At 44.2% G+C, this 24644-nt stretch overlaps 1 protein-coding gene and 2 non-coding genes across 9 annotated transcripts in view; all 3 read left to right on the forward strand.

Moving 5' to 3' along the window:
- The window catches only part of LOC140487884 (synergin gamma-like), a 31502-nt gene extending 25710 nt beyond the window's left edge, over positions 1-5792 (forward strand). For 6 of the 7 annotated variants that reach the window (XM_072587267.1, XM_072587265.1, XM_072587269.1 and 3 more), the window contains exons 6-7: positions 1173-1274; positions 4125-5792. In XM_072587267.1, coding sequence (XP_072443368.1) covers positions 1173-1274; positions 4125-4340 — 318 coding nt within the window. In that variant the 3' untranslated portion in view covers positions 4341-5792. The remainder of the gene's footprint in view (positions 1-1172; positions 1275-4124) is intronic. The other variant, XM_072587272.1, reaches the window with a different exon arrangement.
- A 4779-nt stretch (positions 5793-10571) lies between these two features.
- LOC140488218 (U6 spliceosomal RNA) lies at positions 10572-10678 on the forward strand. Its single transcript, XR_011963014.1, has one exon. It is a non-coding gene; the product is annotated as a U6 spliceosomal RNA (small nuclear RNA).
- Positions 10679-23815: 13137 nt separating this feature from the next.
- On the forward strand, positions 23816-23922 carry LOC140488219 (U6 spliceosomal RNA). Its single transcript, XR_011963015.1, has one exon. It is a non-coding gene; the product is annotated as a U6 spliceosomal RNA (small nuclear RNA).
- The last annotated feature ends 722 nt before the right edge of the window (positions 23923-24644 follow it).

Consider the following 24644-nt stretch of genomic DNA (forward strand, 5'->3'; position numbering starts at 1 on the left):
TATTGTTTTCAACCTTGGGCAGTGCCTGAATTATGGGATAGCCTTTGTTTCCACTTGAGCAGTCTTGTCAGATTGAATGTGCATGTCAGGATTCCAAAAAAGAAAAATTATATTCCGTGCGTCACAGGATGAGTAAACAGCTTTGTATCTTTTTGTAGAACACAGGACTTTTTTGTCTCCTAAGTAGCAAACTGTGCGTGGTAAGGGGTGAAGTAACAGCACTGCAAGGCAAACTACAGAGTCAAATTGTTCCTTGAGATTTACGTCATGAGGCAATCAGTAAATTGAAAAACCAGCTCTCATAAAACCCCTGCTGATCCAGCAATTTCAATGCACTCATCAGATGAGGACATCGTCTTGTCCATCATTATTTCTCCTTGAGAGTTGAGGGCCTGGAGTCACATGTAGGTTAGATCAGGTGAAGACTTCCTCTAAAGAACATTTTTGACCCAGATAGGTTGTCCTGTCTGCAGTCTGATGCCCAACATATTTGGCTGCACCTTTGGGTCAACAACTACTTTGAGGAGCAAATCTGCGCAAGACTTGCTTCTGTTTGTCCCCATCAAACATTTGCAGAACAACCTCTGAAAAACCTGACAAAGAGAAGCAAGAGTCTGACTCATGGTGTTGTGCAACAAATGGTGATTTAGTCAATGAAAATCACTTCTGCTGTAAATACATATTCTGATTTTTGTATGCAAATATTTGTCCACTTACAAGTGGGAGTATTTTGTGAGAATTATATAGATTGGGGTTAATCATGATTCTTCCTGATACTAAAGCATACATGGCTATGACATATGGGTCCTTTACAAGATTAGGTCAGCAGTTTTGTTTATAAATTCAAAGTAAGTAGGTCAAAGGATGCCCCCCCCACCCCCCTTCATCAGCAATTTGAAGCACGGCACTGTCTGCATCTGTCATTTCAAGCAGTTTGTGAAGCCTACCATCTAGTGGCACTTAGCAGAACTCCATTGAAACAGTTTTTATTGAAGAGACTTGTTTGTGGAAAGTGTATTAGTTTAGGTTTGTTTTGTGTTATAGCACACTAAATTACAACCCCTCTCTATCACAAATAACCAGCCAAGATGCATCCTTGTTTAGTTGAAATGCATGCATGCAATGTTTCTCTAGCTGACAGGAATTTTAAACTTTATTTTGATATTCTGCAGCCTGCTGAGTCTACACTAGACTGTTCAGCTCTAACTGCTTTAGAAAATGCACAAAATGAAATCTGTGGAGTATGTCTGCTCAGAACACTGAATAAGCCTAATGTAAGTCTATTATTTTTAACATACATTTTAGCAACATTAGGAATATAAATATGAATAGGTCATTTAGCACCTCATGCCTGCTCTGTCATTCACCACCTCATGCCTGCTCTGTCATTCACCATAATCATGGCTAATCTCCTCCTGCCTGCTCTCCACATGCCTCAATTTCCTGAGAGATCAAATTCCATCACTCTGACTTGACTTTATTCTTTGAGGTAGCAACCACAACCTTCTGGGGTGCACAGATACAATCCTGAGTGAAGAAAGTTCACCACTACTTCGTCCTACATGACTAGACCTGATTCTGAGACTGTGTCCTCGTGTTCTAGATTCCCCAGCTTAGATAGGCAACCTCAGTGTCCACCTCAGGAAGCCCCTTCAGAAACTCCTGTATTTCAAACAAGGTCACTTCTCATTCTTCTCAATGCCAAAGCATAAAAGCCCAGTTTACTCCAGCTGCTCATCCAGAGACCAATCTAAGAAACTCCCATCACTATGTAATCCTTCCTTCAATTTACAATTTTGGTCATTACATCGGGGTGGTCTCAAAGTTCCATACAATTAAAATAAGACTTCCTTATTCCTGTTGTGCACTCCAATCCTCTCCCAATAAAGGCCAATGTGTTCTTTGTTCTCCTGAAGTTGGACTTACATGAATAGCCCTGAACAACCAAGAATCACAAGTCTAATGCCTTTTTAAAAATGTTCAATTTTTATGCTGTTCCGAAAGTGAATAATTTCTCACTTTGCTACATTATGCCCATTTATTTCCCATTACCTGCTTGCTTAAACTGTTTCATTTTGCAGCTTCTCTGTCCTCATGATTTATGTTCTCATCTGTCGCTGTACTATCAGCAGATCTAAATGCATTACTGTTTCTCATAATCTGAGTCATTATTACAGATAGTAACTGGCAGAGGCAACGGTGCTAATTGTTATGGCACTCTATATTGGTAGTCTCATCTGCCATTTTGAAAATGCCCAGTCTGCTTCTTGTCCAGTCACAAATTATCTATCCATGCCAATATATTAACTTCAATTTCACGAGCACCTTGCATGCGTGTTAATCTTCAGTATGCCAACTTTTGTTGAATGTCTTTTTAAATTCAAGTATACTACATCTACTTGTCCTCCTCAATTCACCCATGTCTTTGAATCCCAAAAAAGTAATAATTTGTGAAACGTGATTTCCCCTTATAAAACTCTGTTGATTTTGTCTAATCACATTGATGTTAAGTGTATTGTTGAGACCTCTTTAATAATAGACTCCAGCATCTTTTTGATGACTGATGTCATGCTATTTGACCAATAGTTCCCCATTTTCTCATCATAATTTCTTGAATTGGTTTGTTACATTTTCTAACTTGAAATCCTCTGGAACCTAAGTAATTTATAAATTCAGAACCACTATCTCTACAGCAACATCTTCAGAACCTTAGGGTGTAGGTCATTTAAGTCCTGGGTAGTGGTTGGCGTTTAGAACTTTGTTACTCCAATCCTTTGTCTCTGCTGATATTAATGACTTTTGTTCTTTCATTCTTGTTAGCGTTCTCTTTGTGAAGATAGACAAAATACTTGTTCAAAATCTCTGCCATTTCTTGATTCCCATGCTAATTTCTCTTGACTCTGCTTCAAAGGGACCAATGTTTACTTTGAAAATATATTTGTAAAGGATCCCGCAGTCCTCACTAGCTCATTTTCATATTATACTTTTCACCTTTTTAGACACTCTCTTTGATAGCCATTTGTTGGTTTCTAAAACATTGCCAATCCTCAGGCCTATCTCGCTGTACATTTCAGGGAATTGTTTTGATATTCCAGCCCCACCACCCCATCAAAATTAATGATCTAAACAGATTACTCAAAAACCCCAATTTTATTGCTTGACGGTCTCTTAAAAACCAACCAGGTTTCTGTACTTAACATGCACTATTGTTTATTGCAACAAATCAGTTTTAACTAGGAGCAAACAAAAATATGAATTATCAACATGTATCCCAGCTAGCTGAAACTCTAGCCCCTTCTTAAACTCTTTTGCACACATGCAGGCAGACAGACACACCCAACAGACATGTCTGATATGGGTAGAAGAATAACATATTGGGGGAAACACAGTTCAATGATACCAAGTCTGCAGGCTTTGATGAGATGTCCCTTCTGTGACTTCAGAGCCCTCCTGATTTCACTTCTTTGAAGACATAGGGGTAACTGGCACATGAATTGTTCAGTCTTTTAGTCACTGATTAATCATAGAACCCTTCACAGTGTGGAAGCAGACCATTTGGCCCATATCAATCCTCCTCAGCGCATCCCACTCAGACACATCTCCTCTCGGTCAGCTTGCATTTCCCATGGCCAATCCACCTAACCTGCACATCTTTTGACTGTTATAGAAACCAGAGCACCTGGAGGAAATCCATGCAAATGCAGAGAAAGTGTGCAAACTCCACACAGACAGTCATCTGAGGGTGGAATTAAACCTGGTTCTCTAGCGCTCGAGGCAGCATTGCTAGCCACTGTGCTGCCCACTGGTGACTGGCAGTACTATATAGCAAATGGTGGAAGAGAAGAGCAAACTACCTTCTAGTTTTGGTTACTTCACTGTAGAGAGAGGGGAAAAAGTGATGCTGTCTCATGCAGCCTGGAGATCTTCTCTCCCTGTATTGTCCACACACTAACTATCCACCTCTCCAAGAGCTAATCAGAGTTATTGTCATACTGATGACTCCTGGCCACTACAATTGGTGCACATTAATAAAAACAAATCATCTACATGTGCTGAATGCTCCTACTGTGTAGTTGGGTCTCAAACATCCTTAACTCCTAATCCACACACTCATATTTTTACAGGATTTCAGTGATACGGAACATTCAGTTCTGCATAATGGTTGCCATTATCATGCAAGTTGTGCAAACTTTTGGCTAAACTGCGTGGACTCAAACTTACCTGGTCTGATTGCACCGAAGCAAAATTCTGAAGACTTGAACTTGGAAGAGCTCTCAGTTCTTGGCCAAAACTGCTTGGACACAAATCCTAAAGACTTTACTCTTCCTATAATTCAATGACTGTGAAATATATTTATTCTCAGAATCAGTGAATTCTTTTTAGAGTGGATGGTTTTTAGATTAGGTTTCCTACAGTATGGAAACAGGCCCTTCGGCTCAACAAGTCCATACCGACCCTCCGAAGAGTAGCCCACCCAGACTCATTCCCCTACCCTACATTTCCCCCTGACTAATGCACATAGCACTATGGGCAATTTAGCATGGCCAATTCACCTAGCCTGCACATCTTTGGACTGTGGGAGGAAACCGGAGCACCTGGAAGAAATCCACGCAGACACAGGGAGAATGTACAAACTCCACGTAGACAGTCGCCCAAGGTGGGAATCAAGGTGAGACAGCAGTGCTAACCATTGAGCCACCAGGCTGCCCCTTTGTCAAAGTCACCTTGCGTTATGTGTCAAAAGTACTGTAACATGGTTTATAGATACTAAGTATTTGACAAGTGATCCTTTAAGAGGCTTTTCTGTCAGCAAAACGTTAAACTTTCTATGAAAAAACAAAACCAATCGTAGAATTCCTATAGTGTAGAAGCAGGCCATTTGGCCCATTGAGTCTACACAGACCCTCCAAAGAGTATCCCACCCCATCTGTGTAACTCTGCATTTCACATGGTGAATCCACCTAATCTGCACATCTTCAGACTGCAGGAGGAAACCCACGTAGACACAGGGAGAATGTGCAAACTCCACATAGATAGTCGCGTGAAGGTGGAATCAAACCCAGATTCCTGGTGTTGTGAGGCAGCAGTGCTGACCACTGAGCCAGGATCTAATCTCTTGATGGCACAGCTGTAACTCAGGGAAGACACACCAAATAGCCATGAAAACCATGTTGAAAAAATTGTCCCCAGTTGGCTTCCTTTTAAACAAAGTATGTGTGAGTGACTGTAGTTTAGAAATTGAATTAATGTGTTAGTCCAGTTTGATAGTGGGTAACTCCGCTCTCCAATTAACGGGATTCCCTTTCTGTTCCAATTCCTGCATCAACCTTGCGTATGTAATCCTTTGAAAGTGAATCACTGGCTTTTTTTTCCCACTTCTGAATGGGACACAGGAACTCGGTCACTTTCCTTGTACCGAGTGCAGCCCGGTGACTGAAGACATTCGTCAGGAAATATACAAAACTGAGGTAATAGAATTAAATCTGAGTTCTGCTTAAAATAATTCGGCTAATTTTCTTAAAGTAGTTTTTAATCATACAATTTATGCAATTTGAACACACAATTGACAAGCATTTCCTCGAGATTTGAACAGAAATAGTGTGGCTGATTAACAAAGAATCTGAAAATTTATTACCTTTTATTTAGCAGAAGAATAGAAGTAGACCTTTCAGCCTTTTCTGCTATTCACTGATATTCCTTGAAGACCTTACTTAAATTGTTTAGTGTCTTAGTCTTGAAACTTTGAAGAGAAAGTGTGGTAGATAAAAATACATCAAAGCTTTTTTTTTAAAAGAAACTACATATTGCTAAATGTCCACATTACCATGAAATTTGAGACTAATTCAAAAGCATCTATAATAATGCTATTTAAGCAGATTAAATTGCTGGAAAGAATGTGCTGCTGCCCGATACAGGTGTGGAATACATCTTTCATAAGTAAACAGGGACACAGCACAAACCCTAATTTTATGATGAAAATGTTGGCAGATGGCTTGAGAACACAAGTGTTTTAGATAGTATTCCATAGCCAAGAGAAAATAAAGTCCTTAATGTCCTTCACAACCAGTGAATTAGTTTCAAAGAGTAGTCACTGTCACAGTCATTTTCACAGCAGAGAGATTTGTGCATGCTCATTCAGATTTTAAAAACAGTTAATTTTACACATGGCCTTAGGAGGATTTCCTTCTCTTCATATAGTGCCATGGGATTTTTTTTATGCCTAGCTAAGTAGACATAAAGGATCTCAATTCAATCTCGCAGCTAAAAGGACAGAAGTGAGCACTGAGGGTGGGTATGGGGACTTAGAGAATCACTTTTGCCAATCAACATGGATATACCAGATAGTTGGCTTCATTGTTCAGTATACTTAATCAAAATTCATCCAGTAACCAGCAACCATTAGCAACTTTGTAACTAGGAGCAAGTGTAGGCCAGTAGACCTTTGAGATTGCTCTGCCATTCAAAATAATCATGGCTGATCCTCTATCTCAGTGCCACATTCTCACTTTCTCTCTATTTGCCTTCAATATCTAAAATTATCAATCCCTTTCTTGATTATACTCTGTGAATTGGTGAAATAACTGCACAGAAGCTGCTATCCCATCAACAAGTCTCCCTTTATTTACATGTCCATGGTAAATGGGTTCTGACCAACCAGCCAGCCCAGACCTAGTCCCTAGAATAAGGAGACTCTCTGGATATCCTATAATCTATCTGCCAGTACTCTCTGATTGGAGTTGTTAATCTGGGCCAATCAGAGATCTCGTAGTCAATGAGATCCACCTGGCCAACTTAATTCCAATTACTTCACCTGACATCCACAGTCTTCTGTGGTGGAGAATTCCATAGGTTGACTGGTTTCTGAGTAAAGAAATGTTTCCTCATCTCAATCTTAAATGGTCTACCTAGTATCCTGAGACTGTTTTCCCTAGTTCTAGACTCTAACCAGGGGAAAAATCCTCCCTGCATCTAATCTGTTCAGCCTTGGTAGAATTGCACGTGTTTAAATCAGATCCTTTCTCAACTCTACATTTTCTTTTGTGTTGCAATCAGACAGCAGAAATCTGGACCAACTGGCTCAAAAAGGGTAAAGAAAAAGTAGGAAAATAGAGTAACAATGGCTTGGATCATTTTAGTACATAAGAATACAAGATAGTGTACTAGCAGACTGAAAACTTTAAGTATACTGTGTGTGCATATGTAAGGATCTGTAGTTCTTTAAAAATGGTAGTTAATAACTTTTAAATGGTTTTGGAACTATACAGGTAAGTGATTAAACAGAAACAAATGCTGTTAATCATGTCAATTGTCCTGAGAAAACGTCAGTACCATCATCATCTAGTCTAGATGATGACATTGTCTGAAGAATGACTCCAATCTTAAATATAATTTATCCAGTGAGATGTGGCCTCCTCTGACCACTCCTCTTTGAAAATACCCCTTCATATGTCCAAATGCAGTTCTTCAGTTGACAGCAGATAACCTTTTATAAAAGCACAATTGTGCTTGATCGTTCCAGCCAAGATTCTGGGAATAATGTAATCCTTCCCAATGCTTTATTCACTTCTTCTGTCTTAATGCTGACTCCTGGTATTTTTCTGGACAGAGTGAAGAAATTCACAGAAAAATAAAAACTGTCATTTGTTTATTATTAGATTTTACTTTTAAACATTGAAATGGTTGTATAATTAATGTCAGCAGCAGGAAAGTTTCCATCATTTACTCCCTCAAATGAATACTACCTCAATATTCTGCAGACCTCACTCATCTATCACTTGTTAGAGAGCTGGGGAAAATTAGTAATAACACAGGAATGGAGGGAAAAGAGGAAAATTGGGAATAGCATTTGTTAGGGACAGTGAGGGAGGACTCTGGAGGAATGTAAGGTCAGAACTGAGATGCGAGGAAATCATTGGATGAAAATGCAGGGAGAAGACGAGAGAAGCACTTGAGAGACAGCAGAAGGAGAGGGCTAAACCTACTAACTAGACCACTGAAGTAGGAGAAAACATGTAGACAGAATAATTGGAAACTGAATGAATTAACATTTCAAAATATATCAGCTTTTCTTTTATATATATATAATATAGAGAGAGAGAGATATATAGATAGCATGATGAAAATATATCACGGTGGCTCAGTGGTTAGCACTGCAGCCTCACTGCATCAGGGTCCCAGGTTTGATTCCAGCCTTGGGTGACTGTCTGTGTGGAGTTTGCACATTCTCCCTGTGTCTGCGTGAGCACCCCTCAAGGTGCTCTGGTTTCCTCCCACAGTCCAAAGATGTGCAGGTCAAGTGAATTGGCCATGCTAAATTGCCCATAGTGTTAGGTGTATTAGTCAGTGGGAAATAAGTCTGGGTGGGTTACTCTTTGGAGGGTCGGTGTGGACTTGTTGGGCCGAAGGGCCTGTTTCCACACTGTAGGGAATCTAATAAATTATTAGCATGGACCTGTTAAAGGCAAAACATGTTTGACTAATTTTATCAAGCAATCGGTGTACTTATCAGCAAAGATAGATCAGTTTAATGCAATTGATCTTGTGTATGTGGACTTATGAAAGGCACCTGATGATGTATCACAAAATAAACTTGTGAGCAAACCTCAAATTAAAGAGTGTCTTTGTTGATTTGTTATTACTATGATGAATAGTGCTTTTCAATGTGAAGAAAGTATATGGTGGTATTGTCCAGGGATCAGTATTAAGACCACAGCTCCTTTCAAAAATCCAATTACTTGGATTGGATATGCAGGACACTATAAAGTTCACTGATAACAATGAAACTAAAATATAGTCACAATGGGACATTATTCAGAGATGTCAGGAGGAAAAAGACAGAAAACAGGCAGGGTTATAGCAAATGAAATTCATCATATAAAAACCCAGCAGCAAAGCATTTTGATGGGACAAATGAAAGGTACAGTTTGACAAAGGTGCAGGTACAAAGCTATGGGGATAGATATCGGAAAATTTTCAAAGGTTGTTGATAATGTGGGAAAGCAATTTAAAAGTCATATTGGGCAGAAGGAGGCCATTTGGTCCATCAAGAATACAGGAAATACTTGGTTTAAGAGGTCTGGAGCACAGAAGCTAGGAAGTTATGCTAAACCTTTACAAAACACTATTTGGGATTCAGCTAATGTGTAATATTAAAGTCTAGAGAGCATAGGGAGGCGAGATGTCAAAGCTTTTGGGTGGGTGCAGGAGACATACTAGATTTGTGTGAATGTGAAGCATAATGATGTTGAAATCCAAAGATGTGTAGGTTAGGTGGACTGGCAATGCTAAAATTGCCCTGTAGTTTCCAGGGATCTGTAGGCTAGGTGGATTAGCTATGGCAAAGGCGAGATTTCAGGGATGGTTCTAGATGGGATTCATTTCAGAGGGTCAGTACAGAGCCAATGGGCTGAATGATCTCTATTTAGACTGCAGGGATTCTACGAATATGTGTTGCGGAAGGTAGCCTCATCGTCGGTACCTTTTTCACACGGACGGTGGGAACTATAGTGACCCCAGTGTTGTCATGACTCAGCCGTGCTGTGTGGAATGCTCTGCCCCAGAGGGCAGTGGAGGCCCAGTCTCTGGATTCACTTAAGAAAGAGTTGGATAGAGCTCTCAAAGATAGTGGAATCAAGGGTTATGGAGATAAGGCAGGAAGAGGATACTGATTAGGAATGATCAGCCATGATCATATTGAATGGCAGTGCAGGCTAGAAGGGCTGAATGGCCTACTCCTGCACCTATTGTCTATTGTCTATTATCTATTGAGAATAGATAGGCTGGGGCTGTTTTCCTTTGAGGCTGAGGGGGGACTGATTACGGTGTACAAAGGTCTGAGGGGTGAAGACAGGATAAATAGGGAGAAATTTTCACTTCGTAATGGGGAGAACAAACCGGGTGGGCGGAAGCTCAGTCTACAGGTGAACTGGAGATTTAAACAGGATTAAGTACATTTCTTTCTTTCAAAAGGCAGTGGGTATCTGGAACTCTCTGCCTGCAAATCTGGCAGAAAGAGGACATCTCAAGATGTTTAAGCACTACCTAGATAAACACCAAAGCACATAAGGGTAAAGTGCAGCAAAATTGAATCAGAGTGAATAGGTATTTGATGACCAGCATGCATATGATGGGTCGAAGGGCCCTGCTGCAAAATCTCTGTAACCTGGGACAGAGAAAGTAGAGCTGCCCACTCAAGTCCCGCCTACTCGGTTTCCACGACAACAGTCCACGCCCACCTGTCCGATTGTGACGCTAGCTCCCGCCCACAAAGGTAACAAGCCCTACCCACTATCTTGGTTCCGCGATTCACCCGCCCACTCAAAACGGCTGACCGGTCCAGCCAATGAAAACACGTTTTAGTATATTTATTCAACAACCCTAATTCTACGCGACAATCTCTTATTACATGCGTAGAATACATCAATAAATTGTATAAAGTTAAAAGACAGGTGTCTGGTTTATCGTTAATGATATCGCTAATTTTATATGATGCAATTAAAAAAATGTTACCACAATATAAACGTAGATCGGATTGTTAGGATGTATAAGGCACCCAATTTCTCTTCTGGGACGTGCTCGCTTCGGCAGCACATATACTAAAATTGGAACGATACAGAGAAGATTAGCATGGCCCCTGCGCAAGGATGACACGCAAATTCGTGAAGCGTTCCATATTTTACACTTTTACCAAAATTACATTGTATTTCTAAAATAGGGTCATAGAGATGTACAGCACGGAAACAGACCCTGCGGTCCAACCGACCAGATATCCCAACCCAATCTAGTCCCACCTGCCAGCACCTTGCCCATATCCCTCCAAACCCTTCCTCTTGCAATTCACCCCCTGGAAAGTGTCTGACATCCTTTCCAATCATCAGGTTCCCACAATCATTGGGACTTAATTCTTTTCAGCAAGATAGTTAAATAATTTAGAGTTAATTATAAAATAGTTATTGAAAAGAACAAAATGCTACTGCGTCACTGAGGCTGCAAATTCTGCCGGAAACCCCAACTGCTGATCATACTCAGCAAGGACAAGCCATGTCTTTGGGAACCTGCTGGAAGGGAGCAGCAGATGGACACCAAGGCTGTGGACCAACTCGGCAACACCGACATCTGCTGGGAACAGTGGTTTCAAATCTATTTACCCCAGGTGTTAAAACGGTGAAAGAGATGCTGTGAAAGGGGGACTGGACAAGTTAATAAACTGGTGGAAGGTGTGAAGTGAGGTTTAGAGATAGGAGCAGCATTTTATCCATATGAGAATAGCAGCTTCACTTTCTGTGAATGGGAGGTGAGAGTTTCTCTGTTACAGGGTGTGGGCTAGAGTGTCTCTGTTAACTCAGCCAAATGCTGGAGATTGACTGTGAATTAGAGCTGGGGCATTGGGTATGACTGTGAGACTGGATGAAGGACATTGAGGTAAGTGATGGTAAGTTCTTCAAACCAAAATGTGACCTTAGTTAAGATCCTCTGTGTTGTGTGTGACTTTAGGGGGCTGCGTCTTTTGGAGAGCTGGTCAGGTCACCCGCAAGGCATGGAGCCGGGAGCTCAGCATGGAGCAAGATGTGGGATGTCAGCATCTGAAATAGATGGTTTCTCTATAGTGTTTCACCTGTGTCTCCCTTGCGTATAATCCCTGGTTCCTATCAAATTGCAAACTTAACAACTGACAATGAGTGTGGGTTCCAATACACAAGTGGGGACTAATACCGTATTGCTTTTGACCTGAAGAGATATCGCTCAGATTTTGGAAATGTTGGCACGGGATTAAGGAGGTAATGTAGAGGGAGGTGGTTGTGAAGGAGCATGTGCTATGGTTGACACCAGGAAAGAAGGTACTCATTGGAGAATGGGCCGTGAGGGGACTTCGGCCAACCAGGAGACAATAAGAGCTGCAGATGCTGGAAGTCAGAGTCAACAGATGTGAAGCTGGAAGAGCACAGTAGGTCAGGCAACATCAGAGGAGCAGGAAAGTCAACATTTCGGGCCGAACCCCTTCCTCAGGACCGACAGCTGAGGAAGAGAGTTCCCACCTGGCAGCTACCAGAGTCATCATGGAGAGCTGTCGTCAGGGGACTCGGGCTGTGGGCAGAGGTGCATTTGTACAGTTGGTGAGGGAGTGATTGACGGGGAGGTGACTTGGGCTGTGAACAGCCACTAGACTCAAGTAGAGGGGAAAACAAATCACACCAGTGGGAATACAAAATGATGGGTCAATTTGGAGTGATGTCAATTTGATGCCAAGTCAAAAAAATTGAACTTTATACATGGAGCACTAATTCATTCTTAAAGGCAAACAAAGTGCCTGAGAACATCATGATACTAGTTTTCTTAAGTTCCGTTGAAAACACGACCTTTGCGATTCTAAGGAGTCTGGTACATACAAAGGGAGAAGTGTGTACTGCAAATGCTAAAGATTAGAGTCAAGATTAGAGTAGTGCTGGAAAAGCACAGCAAGTCAGGCAGCATCCAAGGAGCAGGAAAATTAATGTTTCGGGCAAAAGCCCTTCATCAGGAATGAGGCTGGAACCTCAGGGGTGGAGAAATAAATTGGGAGGGAGTTGTGGGTCTGGGGTAAGGGAAGCTGAGAATGCAGGGTGGAGTAGATAGGTAAGAAGGAAGATTGTCAGGTAAGACACGTCATGAGGATGGTGCTGAGCTGGAAAATTGGAACTGGGGTAAAATGGGGGGAGGGGAAATGAGGAAACTGGTGAGGTCCACATTGATGCCCTGGGGTTAAAGGATCCTGAGGCAGAAGATGAGGCATTCTTCCTCCAGGCGTCGGGTGGTGAGGGAATGGTGGTGGAGGAGGCCCAGGACCTGTATGTCATTGGCAGAGTGGGGGGGGAGGGGAGTTGAAATATTTGGCTACAAGGCTCCCCAATGTAGAGGAGTCTGCATCGGGAGCAACAGATACAATAAATGACATGTGTCGACAGGTAGGTGAGTCTTTGATGGATGTGGAAGGCTCCTTTGGGGCCTTGGATGGAGGTGACGGGGGAGGTGTGGTCGCAGGCTTTGCAATTCCTACGGTGGCAGGGAAGGTGTCAGGGGGTCGGGTGGGTTGTTGGGGGGCAGGACTTGACCAGGTAGTTGCGGAGGGAACGGTCTTTGCGGAAAGCGGATAGGGGTGGGGAGGGAAATATATCTCTCGTGGTGGGGTCCATTTGTAGGTGGCGGAAATGTGGGCAGATGATACGATTTATGCAGAGGTTGGTGGGGTGGAAGGTGAGGACCAGGGGGGTTCTGTCCTTGTTGCAGTTGGAGGGGTGTGGTTCGATGGCAGAGGTATGGGACGTGGATGAAATGCGTTGGAGGGCATCTTCAACCATGTAGGAGGGGAAATTATGGTCTTCAAAGAAGGAGGCTATCTGGTGTGCTCTGTGGTGGAACTGGTCCTCCTGGGAGCAGATGTGGCAGAGGCGGAGGAATTGGGAATACGGGATGGCATTTTTACAGGAGGTAGGGTGGGAGAAGTTGTGGGTTTATAAAAAATGTCAGTGTTGAGTTGGTCATCATTGATGGAGATGGAGAGGTCAGGAAGGGGAGGGACGTGTTAGAGATGGTTCAGGTGAATTTAAGGTTGGGGTGGAATGTGTTGGTGAAGTTGATGAACTGTTCAACCACCTCGCAGGAGCACAAGGTGACGCCGATTCAGTCATCAATGTAACGGAAGAAGAGGTGGGGAGTGGTGCCGGTGTAATTACGGTAGATGAACTGTTCTTCATAGCCGACAAAGAGATAAGCATAGCTGGGGCCCATGCGGGTGCCTATGGCTACCCCTTTCGTCTGGAGGAAGTGGGAGGATTCAAAGGAGAAATTGTTGAGGGTGAGGACCAGTTCAGCCAAATGAATAAGATTGGCGGTGCAAGGATACTGGTTGGGGTGTCGGGAGAGGAAGAAACGGAAGGCTTGGAGGCCCTGGTCATGGTGGATGGAGGTGTAGAGGGACTGGATGTCCATGGTGAAGATGAGGCATTACTGGCCAGAGAAACAGAAGTCTTGGAGGAGGTGGAGGGTGTGGCTGGAATTCCTGGACTGGGGGGATAGGACAGTCATCAAGATAGGTGGTAATGAATTCAGTGGGGCAGGAGCAGGCTGAGACAATGGGTTGGCCGGGGTAATCAGGCTTGTGGGTCTTGGGTTGGAGGTAGAATTGGGTGGTGCGGGGTTCCCGGACTATGAACAAAGAACAAAGAAAATTTACAGCTGAGGAACAGGCCCTTCGGCCCTCAAACCTGAGCCAATCCAAATCCACTGTCTAAACCTGTCGCCCAATCCGAAGCATCTGTATCCCTCTGCTCCCCACCTACTCATGCATCTGTCTAGATGCATCTTAAATGAATCTACCATGCCTGCTTCTACCACCTCTGCTGGCAATGTGTTCCAGATGCCCACCACCTTGTGTAAAGTACTTGCCATGTGTATCCCCCTTAACCTTTTCACCTCTCACCTTGAAAGTGTGACCTCTTATTATTGAATCCTTCACCCTGGAAAAAGATTATCTCTGTCTACCCTGTCTATACCCTTCATTATTTTGTAAACCTCAATCAGGTGCCCCCTTAATCTCTTTTTTTGTAATGAAAACAAACCTCTCCTCATAGCTACCACCTTCCATACCAGGCAACATCCTTGTAAACCTTCTTTGCACCTTCTCCAAAGCGTCCACATCCTTTTGGTAATGTGGCACCCAGAACTGCACACTGTATTCTAAATGCAGCTGAACCAAATTCTTGTACAATTTTAACATGGCCTGCCAGCTCTTATAGTCATTACCCTGTCCAATGAAGGCAAGCATACTATATACCTTCTTGACCACTCTATCCACCTGTGCAGCAACCTTCAGGGTACAAGGGACCTGCACTCCCAGATCTCTCTGCTCATCAACTTTTCCCAAGGCTCTTCCATTCATTGTATAATTCGCTCTCGAATTAGACTTGCCTAAATGCATCACCTCACATTTGTCTGGATTGAACTCCATCTGCCACTTTTCCGTTCAACTCTCCAGTCTATCTACATCCTCCTGTATTCTTGGACTGTCCCATATGCTTTCTGCTACTTCACAAATCTTTGTGTCATCTGCAAACTTGCTGGTCATACCAACAATGCCCTCTTCCAAATCATTTATGTATATCACAAACAACAGTGGCCCCAGCACTGCTCCCTGTGGAAACCACTGGTCACCTTTCTCTATTTTAAGAAACTCCCTTCAACTACTACTCTCTGTCTCCTGTTGCTCAACCAGTTCTTTATCCACCTACCTAGAACACCCCGCACACCATGTGATTTCACTTTCTCTATTAGTTTATCATGGGGAACCTTATCAAATGCTTTACTAAAGGCCATGTGTATGATATCAACAGCCCTTCCTTCATCTACCAACTTGGTCACTTCCTTAAAGAACTCTATTAAGTTGGTAAGGCACAATCTCCCCTGCACAAAACCATGTTACCTATCACTAATAAGTCTATTCTTTTCTAAATATAAATAGATCCTATCCCTCAGTACCTTCTCCACTAACTTTCCCACCACTGACGTCAGGCTCACTGGTCTGTAGTTACCTGGAATATCCCTACTACCCTTCTTGTACAGGGAGACAACATGAGCAACTTTCCAGTCCTCCGGCACCTCACCTGTGTTTAAGGATACCACAAAGATATCTGTCAGGGCCCCAGCTATTTCCTCTCTCGCGTCCCTCAGCAACCTGGGATTGATCCCATCCAGTCCTGGGAATTTGCCCACCTTAATAACCTCTAGCTTACCCTACTTATGTCAACATGATCCAGACTGATCAAGCTTCTATCTCTAATCTCAAGATTCATCATGTTTCTCTCCTCAGTGAACACTGATGCAAAGTAATAATTCAGAATCTCACCCATTCTCTCAGGTTCGACACACAGCCTTCCTTCGTTATCCTTTAGTGGACCAATCCTTTCTCTAGTTACCCGCTTGCTTCTTACGTAAGAATAAAACGCTTTGGGATTCTCCTTAATTTTGCTTGCTAAGCTATTTCATGACCCCTTTTAGCTGGCTTGATTCCTCGTTTAAGATACTCTTCCAGGGCCCATTCTGTTCTTAGCTGCCTGGACCTTATGTATGCTTCCCTTTTCCTCTTGGCTAGTCATACAATTTCTCCTGTCATCCATGGTTCACGAATCTTCCCCTTCCTATCCTTTGCCTTCAATTTGACATGACTATCCTGCATAATCTTTAACCTATCTTTGAAAGCCTCCCACATATCAAATGTGGACTTCCCTTCAAAGAGCTATGTCCAATCCACATTTCCCAGCTCCTGCCTAACTTTGATATATGAAGTTGGAAGCTGTGGGTGAGAGATCCCCTGACATGATGAGGTTGTATATGGTCTGGGAGATGATGCTTTGGTGATCATGGTCGAGGGGGCGGCAGGAAGAGGTGTCTTTGAGTTGGTGCCTGGCTTCGGTGGTGTAGAGATCAGTGCACCAAACTACCACTGCACCCCCTTTGTCTGCTGGTTTGATGGTGAAGTTGGGGTTAGAGCAGAGGGAGTGGAGGGCTGTGCATTGTGAGGGTGAGCAGTTGGAGTGGGTGAGGGGTGTGGACAGGTTAAGGCTGTCAATGTCTCGGTGGCAGTTGGAAATAAATAGGTTGAGGTGGGTAATAGACCGGCACAGGGTGTCCAGGTGGATGGATTGTGTTGGAGACGATTGTGTCGGATAGGCATGTCCCATTGAAGGCAAAGGATAGGAAAGGCAAGATTCGTGAACCGTGGATGACAGGAGAAATGGTATGACTGGCCAAGCCATCATCTCCCAGACCGTATACAACCTTATCACCTCAGGGGATCTCCCACCCACAGCTTCCAACTTCATAGTCTGGGAACCCTGCACTGCCCGATTCTACCTCCTTCCCAAAATCCACAAGCCTGACCACCCTGGCCAACCTATTGTCTCAGCATGCTCCTGCCCCACCGAATTCATCTCCACCTACCTTGATACGGTCCTATCACCCCTGGTCCAGAAACTCCCCACCTACGTTCGGGACACCACCCTCCACCTCCTCCAAGAATTCTGTTTCCCCAGCCCCCAATGCCTCATCTTCACCATGGACATCCAGTCCCTCTTCACCTCCATCCGCCTTGACCAGGGCCTCCAAGCCGTCCATTTCTTCCTCTCCCAATGTCCCCACCAGTACCCTTCCACTGACACTCTTATTCGTTTGGCTGAACTGGTCCTCACCCTCAACAATTTCTCGTTCAAATCCTCCCACTTCCTCCAGATGAAAGGGGTAGCCATTCATTTGTCCTAGCCAGGCCTGTGTCTTCATCGGAGAGAAAGTGAGGACTGCAGATGCTGGAGATCAGAGCTGAAAATGTGTTGCTGGAAAAGCGCAGCAGGTCAGGCAGCATCCAAGGAACAGGAGAATCGACGTTTCGGGCATCAGCTCTTCTTCAGGAATCTGTCTCTTCATCGGCTATGTAGAATAGTCTATCTTCCGGAGTTACGCCAGCACCACTCCCAAAGTTTTGCTCCATTACATTGATGGCTGCATCGGCACCACCTCGTGTTCCCACAAGGAGGTTGAACAGTTCATCAACTTCACTAACACATTCCACCCTGACCTTAAATTCACCGGAACCATCTCTGACACCTCCCTCCCCTTCCTAGACCTCTCCATCTCCATCAACGATGACCAACTCAACACTGACATTTTTTAACAAACCCACCAGCTCCCACAGCTACCTGGATTACACCTCCTCCCACCCTACCTCCTGCAAAGATGCCATCCCGTATCCTCAATTCCTCCGCCTCAGCTGCACTTGCTCCCAGAAGGACCAGTTCCACCACAGAACACACCAGGTGGTCGCAATATCCCCTCCCACATGGTTGAAGATGCCCTCCAACGCATTTCATCCACATCCCGCGTCTCCGCCGTTGAATCTGACCTCTCCAACTGCAACAAGGACAGAATACCCCTGGTCCTCACCTTTCACCCCACCAACCTTCGCATAAACTGCATCAACCACTGACATTTCTGCCACCTCCAAATGGACCCCACCACCAGAGATATATTTCCCTCCCGAACCACTCTCCGCTTTCAGCAAAGACCGTTGCCTCCATGACTACCTGGTCAAGTCCACACCTCCCAACAGCCCACCCTCGCCTCCCAGCACATTCCACTGGCACTGCAGGAATTGCAAAACCGGTGCCCACACCTCTTCCCTCACCTCTGTCCAAGGGTCCAAAGGAGCCTTCCACATCCATCAAAGTTTCACCTGCACTTCCACACATGTCATTTATCGTATCTGTTGCTCCCGATGCGGTCTCCTCTACATTGGGGAGACTGAACACCTTCTCGCAGAGCGCTTCAGGGAACATCTCTGGGACACCTGCACCAATTAACCTCACCACCCCGTGGCCCAACATTTCAACTCCCCCTCCCACTCTTCAGAGGACGCGCAGGTCCTGGGCCTCCTCCATCGCCACTCCCTCACCATCCGATGCCTCATCTTCTACCTCGGAAAACTTCAACCACATGGCATCAATGCGGACTTCACCAGTTTCCTCATTTCCCCTCCCCCCACTTTACCCCAGTTCCAACCTACCAGCTCAGCACCATCCTCATGACCTGTCCCACCTGTCAATCTGACTTCCCACCTATCCTCTTCACCCTCCTCTCCGACCAATCACTTTCACTCCCACCTCCATCCACCTATTGCACTATCAGCTACCTTCCCCCCAGCCCTTCCACTCCCCTCCTATTTATCTTTCCCTCCACGAGGGCCCCAACCTCATTCTTGATTAAGGGCTTTTGCCCAAAATGTCAAATTCCATGCTCCTCGGATGCTGCCTGACCTGCTGTCCTTTTTCAGCACCACTCTAATTTTGACGACAAACAGAAGGAGTCATGGACATGACATTTCAAGAGCTATATGAATTGTTAGAAAATTATTTTGCACCGGAACTGCCAATGATCGTGGAGTGTTTCTTTTTGATTTGATTTGATTTATTGTTGTCACTTGAACCTAAGTACAGTGAAATGTTTAGTTTTGTGTTCAGTACAGGCAGACCATAGTATACAAGGGCATACACATGATAAGGTGATTGAACAAAGCGAGGAATACAAAGTTACGGCTGCGCAGGAGATGCACAAAAGCAAGATCAACATTAGGTGTGAAATTTTAAGGGATGCGTTCAACAGTTTATTAACAGTGGAGAAGAAGCTGTTCTTGAAACCTGGTTGGTAATGTGCGTTTAAGCTTTTCAATCTCCTGCCTGATGGAAGAGGTTGCAAGAGATTATTGCAGGGGTCTTTGATGATGTTGGCTGCCTTTCTGTTGTCAACTAGAAGTGTATATGGAGTGACATGACACTAGGTTATAATCCACCAGGTTTATTTGAAATCACAAGCTTTCAGCTGAAGGAACAGCATTCCAAAAGCTTGCAGTTTCAAATAAACCTGTTGGACTATGACCTGGAATCATGTGATTTCTGACTTTGTCGACCCCAGTCCAGCAGGTGAAGACTTCAGATTGCAGCCAGGAGAGATTAGAGCTGTCAGCGAATACTCCCACCAGCCAGTCCGCACAGGATCTGAGTGCACGTCCGGGGTCTCCATTTGGTCCAGTTGCTGTCCATCGGTTCACTCGAAAGAAGGTTGATCTGATGTCTGCAGCGGTGACTGAGGGAAGAGGTGCCTCAGGGCTGACAAGACAGGTCACACTGTTTCACTAACATTCTCTATGAACTGAGCGTAAAAAGCATTGAGCGCAATAGGGAGGGATGTATTTTTGTCTGCTATTCAATTCTGCTTCATTTTGAATCCTGTTATGTTTATAGACTTTGCCAAAGGTGGTGGATGTCCAGGTGATTGCTTTGGGTCTCTAACTTAGTCAATAATTCCATTGTACAAACTGGCAGAGCATGCAGGAAAGTCCATCTCCCGATTCTTGGCTGACTTGAAAAGGTTAGTGGAACATTGCGCATTTGGAGGTTGTTCGAAGGTGACATGTGGCATTGTGGTGTCCAACATAAAGCCATCCAAAGGAAAGCTACAAATGAGAGATCTGGATTCAAGGCCAATTTTGAAATGGCAATCTCAGTGATGCTCGACACCAGCAAAGTAACACAGTTGCCTGACAACTCCCCCGGTGTGTATAATAGTGGAAACTCTGGAGAGTGTGGTACTAAATGTAGAATGCCACCGTTTATGGCAAGAGTGGCCACAAAGAGTCAATGTGTTTTACTTGATAAGCCCAGTGCCACGTGTGTACAAGAGTGGGCCGTACTACCCAAAATTGCTGGGGACAACTCAAGCACAAGAAGAGATGTTTAAAGGAGACGAGTCATCAGGTACATATGGCCAGCCAGGGAGTAGGCTGGGTGTCATTAAAGATGGGATAAATAGTGATAAACTTTGGCTTAGTGACAGGGAAAGCAACCAGAGGGTTCAGTCTGAATGTGCGCAGGAAATTAAAAGAGGATTAAATACTTTGTTTTCATTCATAAGAATGTGAACATCTGGAATTCTGTCTGTAAATCTGATAAAGGTAGGGAATCTCAAGATATTTCAGAACTACAGGTATTTAGATAACCATAAAGCTATAAAGTCAAAGATCACACAACACCAGGTTATAGTCCAATAGGTTTAATTGGAAGCAACACCGGCATCTCCAAATCATAAAGCTATAGGTCAAGTGCTGGAAAATGGGGCTGGAGTTGACAGGTGTTTGATGACCAGCATGGATACGAGAGGTTGCAGGAAGCCTTTCCCTGCTGTAAAAGCTCGGTGACACACTCTATAACCTGGATTTGGAGATGCTAGTGTTGGACTGGAGTGTACAAAGTTAAAAATCACACAATACCAGATTATAGTCCAACAGGTTTAATTGGAAGCACACTAGCTTTCGGAGCGACGCTCCTCCATCAGGTGTTATTGGAGGGCTCAATCGTAACACACAGAATTTATAGCAAACATTTACAGTGTGATGTAACTGAAATTATACATTGAAAAATTGATTGTCTGTTAAGCCTTTCATCTGTTAGAATACAGTGATAGTTTCACTTCTTTCATGTGTAAATCACAAAACCTTTTTAAAAAAAAGTTGCATTCTCGGGTTAGCTGTTAACAATGGTGATAGCTAGACAATATGTTGAAGGTGTTTGCCCCCTGTGTTCTCTGTTTATGACCTGATGTTTAGATTGATTCTAATCTAAAAAGGGAGATAACGGAGTTTTACATAAATTCATGCAGTTTTTGAGCTCAGAGTTCTACATGAATGCATGCAAATTTTGAGCAAAGTACAATGTAACCCTGAAAGTACAAATTCACCCCACAAAATGTATGTGTGTATGTGGATCTTTGTCTGAGTGTGTGTCTGTCTGGGTTGGGGTTGTGAGTGTGAGAAAGTGTATGAGTGTGTGTAGTGAGCGCACAGTGTATTAAGTCTGTGAGGGGGTGCATGTGTGAGTGTGGGAGTGTGTGTGTTTGTAAGGGTGTGTGTGGGTGGCTGTGTGCGCGTCTGTGTGTACATATGTCCATGTGTATGTGAGAGTATGTGTGTGTAGGAGTGTCTGTGTGTGTGTATAGTGCAATGGTGGTCATCAGTAATGTGACATGGACCCAAGGTCCCGGTTGAGGCCCTCCCTATGGGTACCGAACTTAGCTATCAGCCTCTGCTCGGCCACTTTTCTCTGCTGCCTGTCCCGAAGTCCACCTTGGAGGATGGTCACCCGAAGGTCCGAGGCTGAATGTCCTGGACCACTGACACGTGCTGCAACTGACAGGGTACCCTTCGTTGTTCAGTACTTCCCAGAAGCTGAAAAATTACGCCATGTTCTTTGTGACCTGCAACACATTATCAATGAGGATGAGCACCTCACCAAGACCTTCCCCACACCTCCATGACTTGCCTTTAAACAACCGCCAAACCTCAAACAGATCATTGTTCGCAGCAAGCTGCCCAGCTCTCAGGACAACTCCATACAACCCTGTCACGGTAGACGCTGCAAGACGTGTCAGAGTGTGGACATGGATACCACCATCACACGTGGGGACACCTCCCACCTTGTACTTGGCAGGTACTCATGTGACTCAGCCAACGTTGTCTATCGTATACGTTGCAGGCAAGGATGCCTGGAGGCATGGTACATTGGGGAAACCGACCAAAGGCTACGACAACGGATGAATGGGCACCGCACAACAATCAACAGACAGGAGGGTTCCCTCCCAGTTGGGGAACACTTCAGTGGTCCAGGACATTCAGCCTCGGATCTTCTGGTGACCATCCTCCAAGGTGGACTTTGGGACAGGCAGCAGAGAAAAGTGGCCAAGCAGAGGCTGATAGCTAAGTTCAGTATCCATTGGGAGGGCCTCAACCGGGACCTTGGGTTCATGTCACATTACAGGTGATCACCATTGCACTATACACCATACACACACACAGGCGACTGACTGTGTGGAGTTTGCACGTTCTCTCCGTGTCTGCGTGGGTTTCCTCCGGGTGCTCCGGTTTCCTCCCACAGTCCAAAGATGTGCAGGCCAGGTGAATTGGCCATGCTAAATTGCCCATAGTGTTAGGTAAGGGGTAAATGTAGATGTAGGGGTATGGGTGGGTTACGCTTCGGCGGGGTGGTGTGGACTTGTTGGGCTGAAGGGCCTGTTTCCACACTGTAAGTAATCTAATCTAAAAAAATACTCCTACACACACACACATGGTCACATGTACACACAAACGCACCCACACATACCCTTACAGACACACACTCCCACACTCACACATGCATCCCCTCACAGACTTAAGACACTCTGCACTCACTACACACACACATATACTTTCTCACACTCACAACCCCCGACCCAGACAGACACATACACAAAGACCCACATGCACACATATATTTTGTGGGGTGAATTTGTACTTTCAGGGTGACATTGTACTTTGCTCAAAAACTGCATGCATTCATGTAGAACTCTGAGCTCAAAAACTGCATGAATTTATGTAAAACTCCGTTATCTCCCTTTTTAGATTAGAATCAATCTAAACATCAGGTCATAAACAGAGAACACAGGGGGCAAACACCTTCAACATATTGTCTAGCTATCACCATTGTTAACAGCTAACCCGAGAATGCAACTTTTTTAAAAAAAGGTTTTGTGATTTACACATGAAAGAAGTGAAACTATCACTGTATTCTAACAGATGAAAGGCTTAACAGACAATCAGTTTTTCAATGTATAATTTCAGTTACATCACACTGTAAATGTTTGCTGTAAATTCTGTGTGTTAGGATTGAGCCCTCCAGTAACACCTGATGAAGGAGCGACGCTCCGAAAGCCAGTGTGCTTCCAATTAAACCTGTTGGACTATAACCTGGTGTTGTATGACTTTTAACTCTCCAACCTGGGACAGACAAACCACAGCTGCCTGCTTACTCAGGCTTCCCACAGCAGGGAAATAGGCCCCGCCTACTGGACAAGGCCGCGCAACTCTGCAACAAATGCAACACGCCCATCAGTCACGCCATGGCAACAGACCACGCCCACGTGCGTGAACAGCAAACACACCTTCACGATTCAGTCAACCAAACAGGCCCAGCCAATGGGATCACAGATTAATTTTTAACTATATTCACAAGCACAAGTTCAATGACAAAATAACATTACGTTTCCCGCGAAATTCAACACATTCTGTATAATTCAATTCGGATCCTTCAGGAAGTTATCTCATGTTTGGTTGTGAGGAAAAAAGCCAAATTGAAAGAGCCAGACACCACAACATAGATGTAATTGGGTTTGTCAGTATTTAAAGGGCATTCATTTCCGCATTAACAATGTGCTCGCTTCGGCAGCACATATACTAAAATTGGAACGATACAGAGAAGATTAGCATGGCCCCTGCGCAAGGATGACACGCAAATTCGTGAAGCGTTCCATATTTTACACTTCCGCAACATTACAATTTTCCCGCTGCAAAAGTGTCACAATGGACCTTAGACGTTAAACCCGGTTACACCTTGATTCACTTACCATGGCAACAACAAACCCTGCAGGAAAACCCCAACTGCTGATCATACTCAGCAAGGACAAGCCATGTCTTTGGGAACCTGCTGGAAGGGAGCAGCAGATGGACACCAAGTCTGTGGACCAACTCGGCAACATCGACATCTGCTGGGAACAGTGGTTTCAAATCTATTTCCCCCAGGTGTTAAAACGGTGAAAGGGGGACTGGACAGTGTTAATAAACTAGTGGCGGGTATGGAGTGAGATTTCGAGATAGAAATGTCATTTTGTCCAAAGTGAATGACATAAGGACATTCTGAAAGAAAGAAAGTTGAGAGTTTGTGTGTTACAGGGCGGGGGACATGCTGTTTTCAAACAGGTATGCTGTTTTGGAAAATGTAGGGTGTGATGGATTCTCAGGGGAACGTAGCACAAACAGCCAGGTTTCTGGTATTGAGACTGGATCTAATGCAATGAGGGGTACCTCGAGTTCTATAAGATTGTGTTAGGGGACTCTCTAATCCGAGGTGCAGGCAGATGCTTCAGTGGCCAGTAGTGAAAAATCAGAATAGTTTGTGGTTTCCCTGATGCCAGGATCAAGGATATTTGAGAGAAGATGCAGGATGTTCTCTAGGAAGAGAAGCGCCGGCAGGAGGTCATTG

This window comes from Chiloscyllium punctatum, chromosome 17, assembly GCF_047496795.1.
Source record: "Chiloscyllium punctatum isolate Juve2018m chromosome 17, sChiPun1.3, whole genome shotgun sequence".
NCBI classification, from domain to species: Eukaryota; Metazoa; Chordata; class Chondrichthyes; order Orectolobiformes; family Hemiscylliidae; genus Chiloscyllium; species Chiloscyllium punctatum.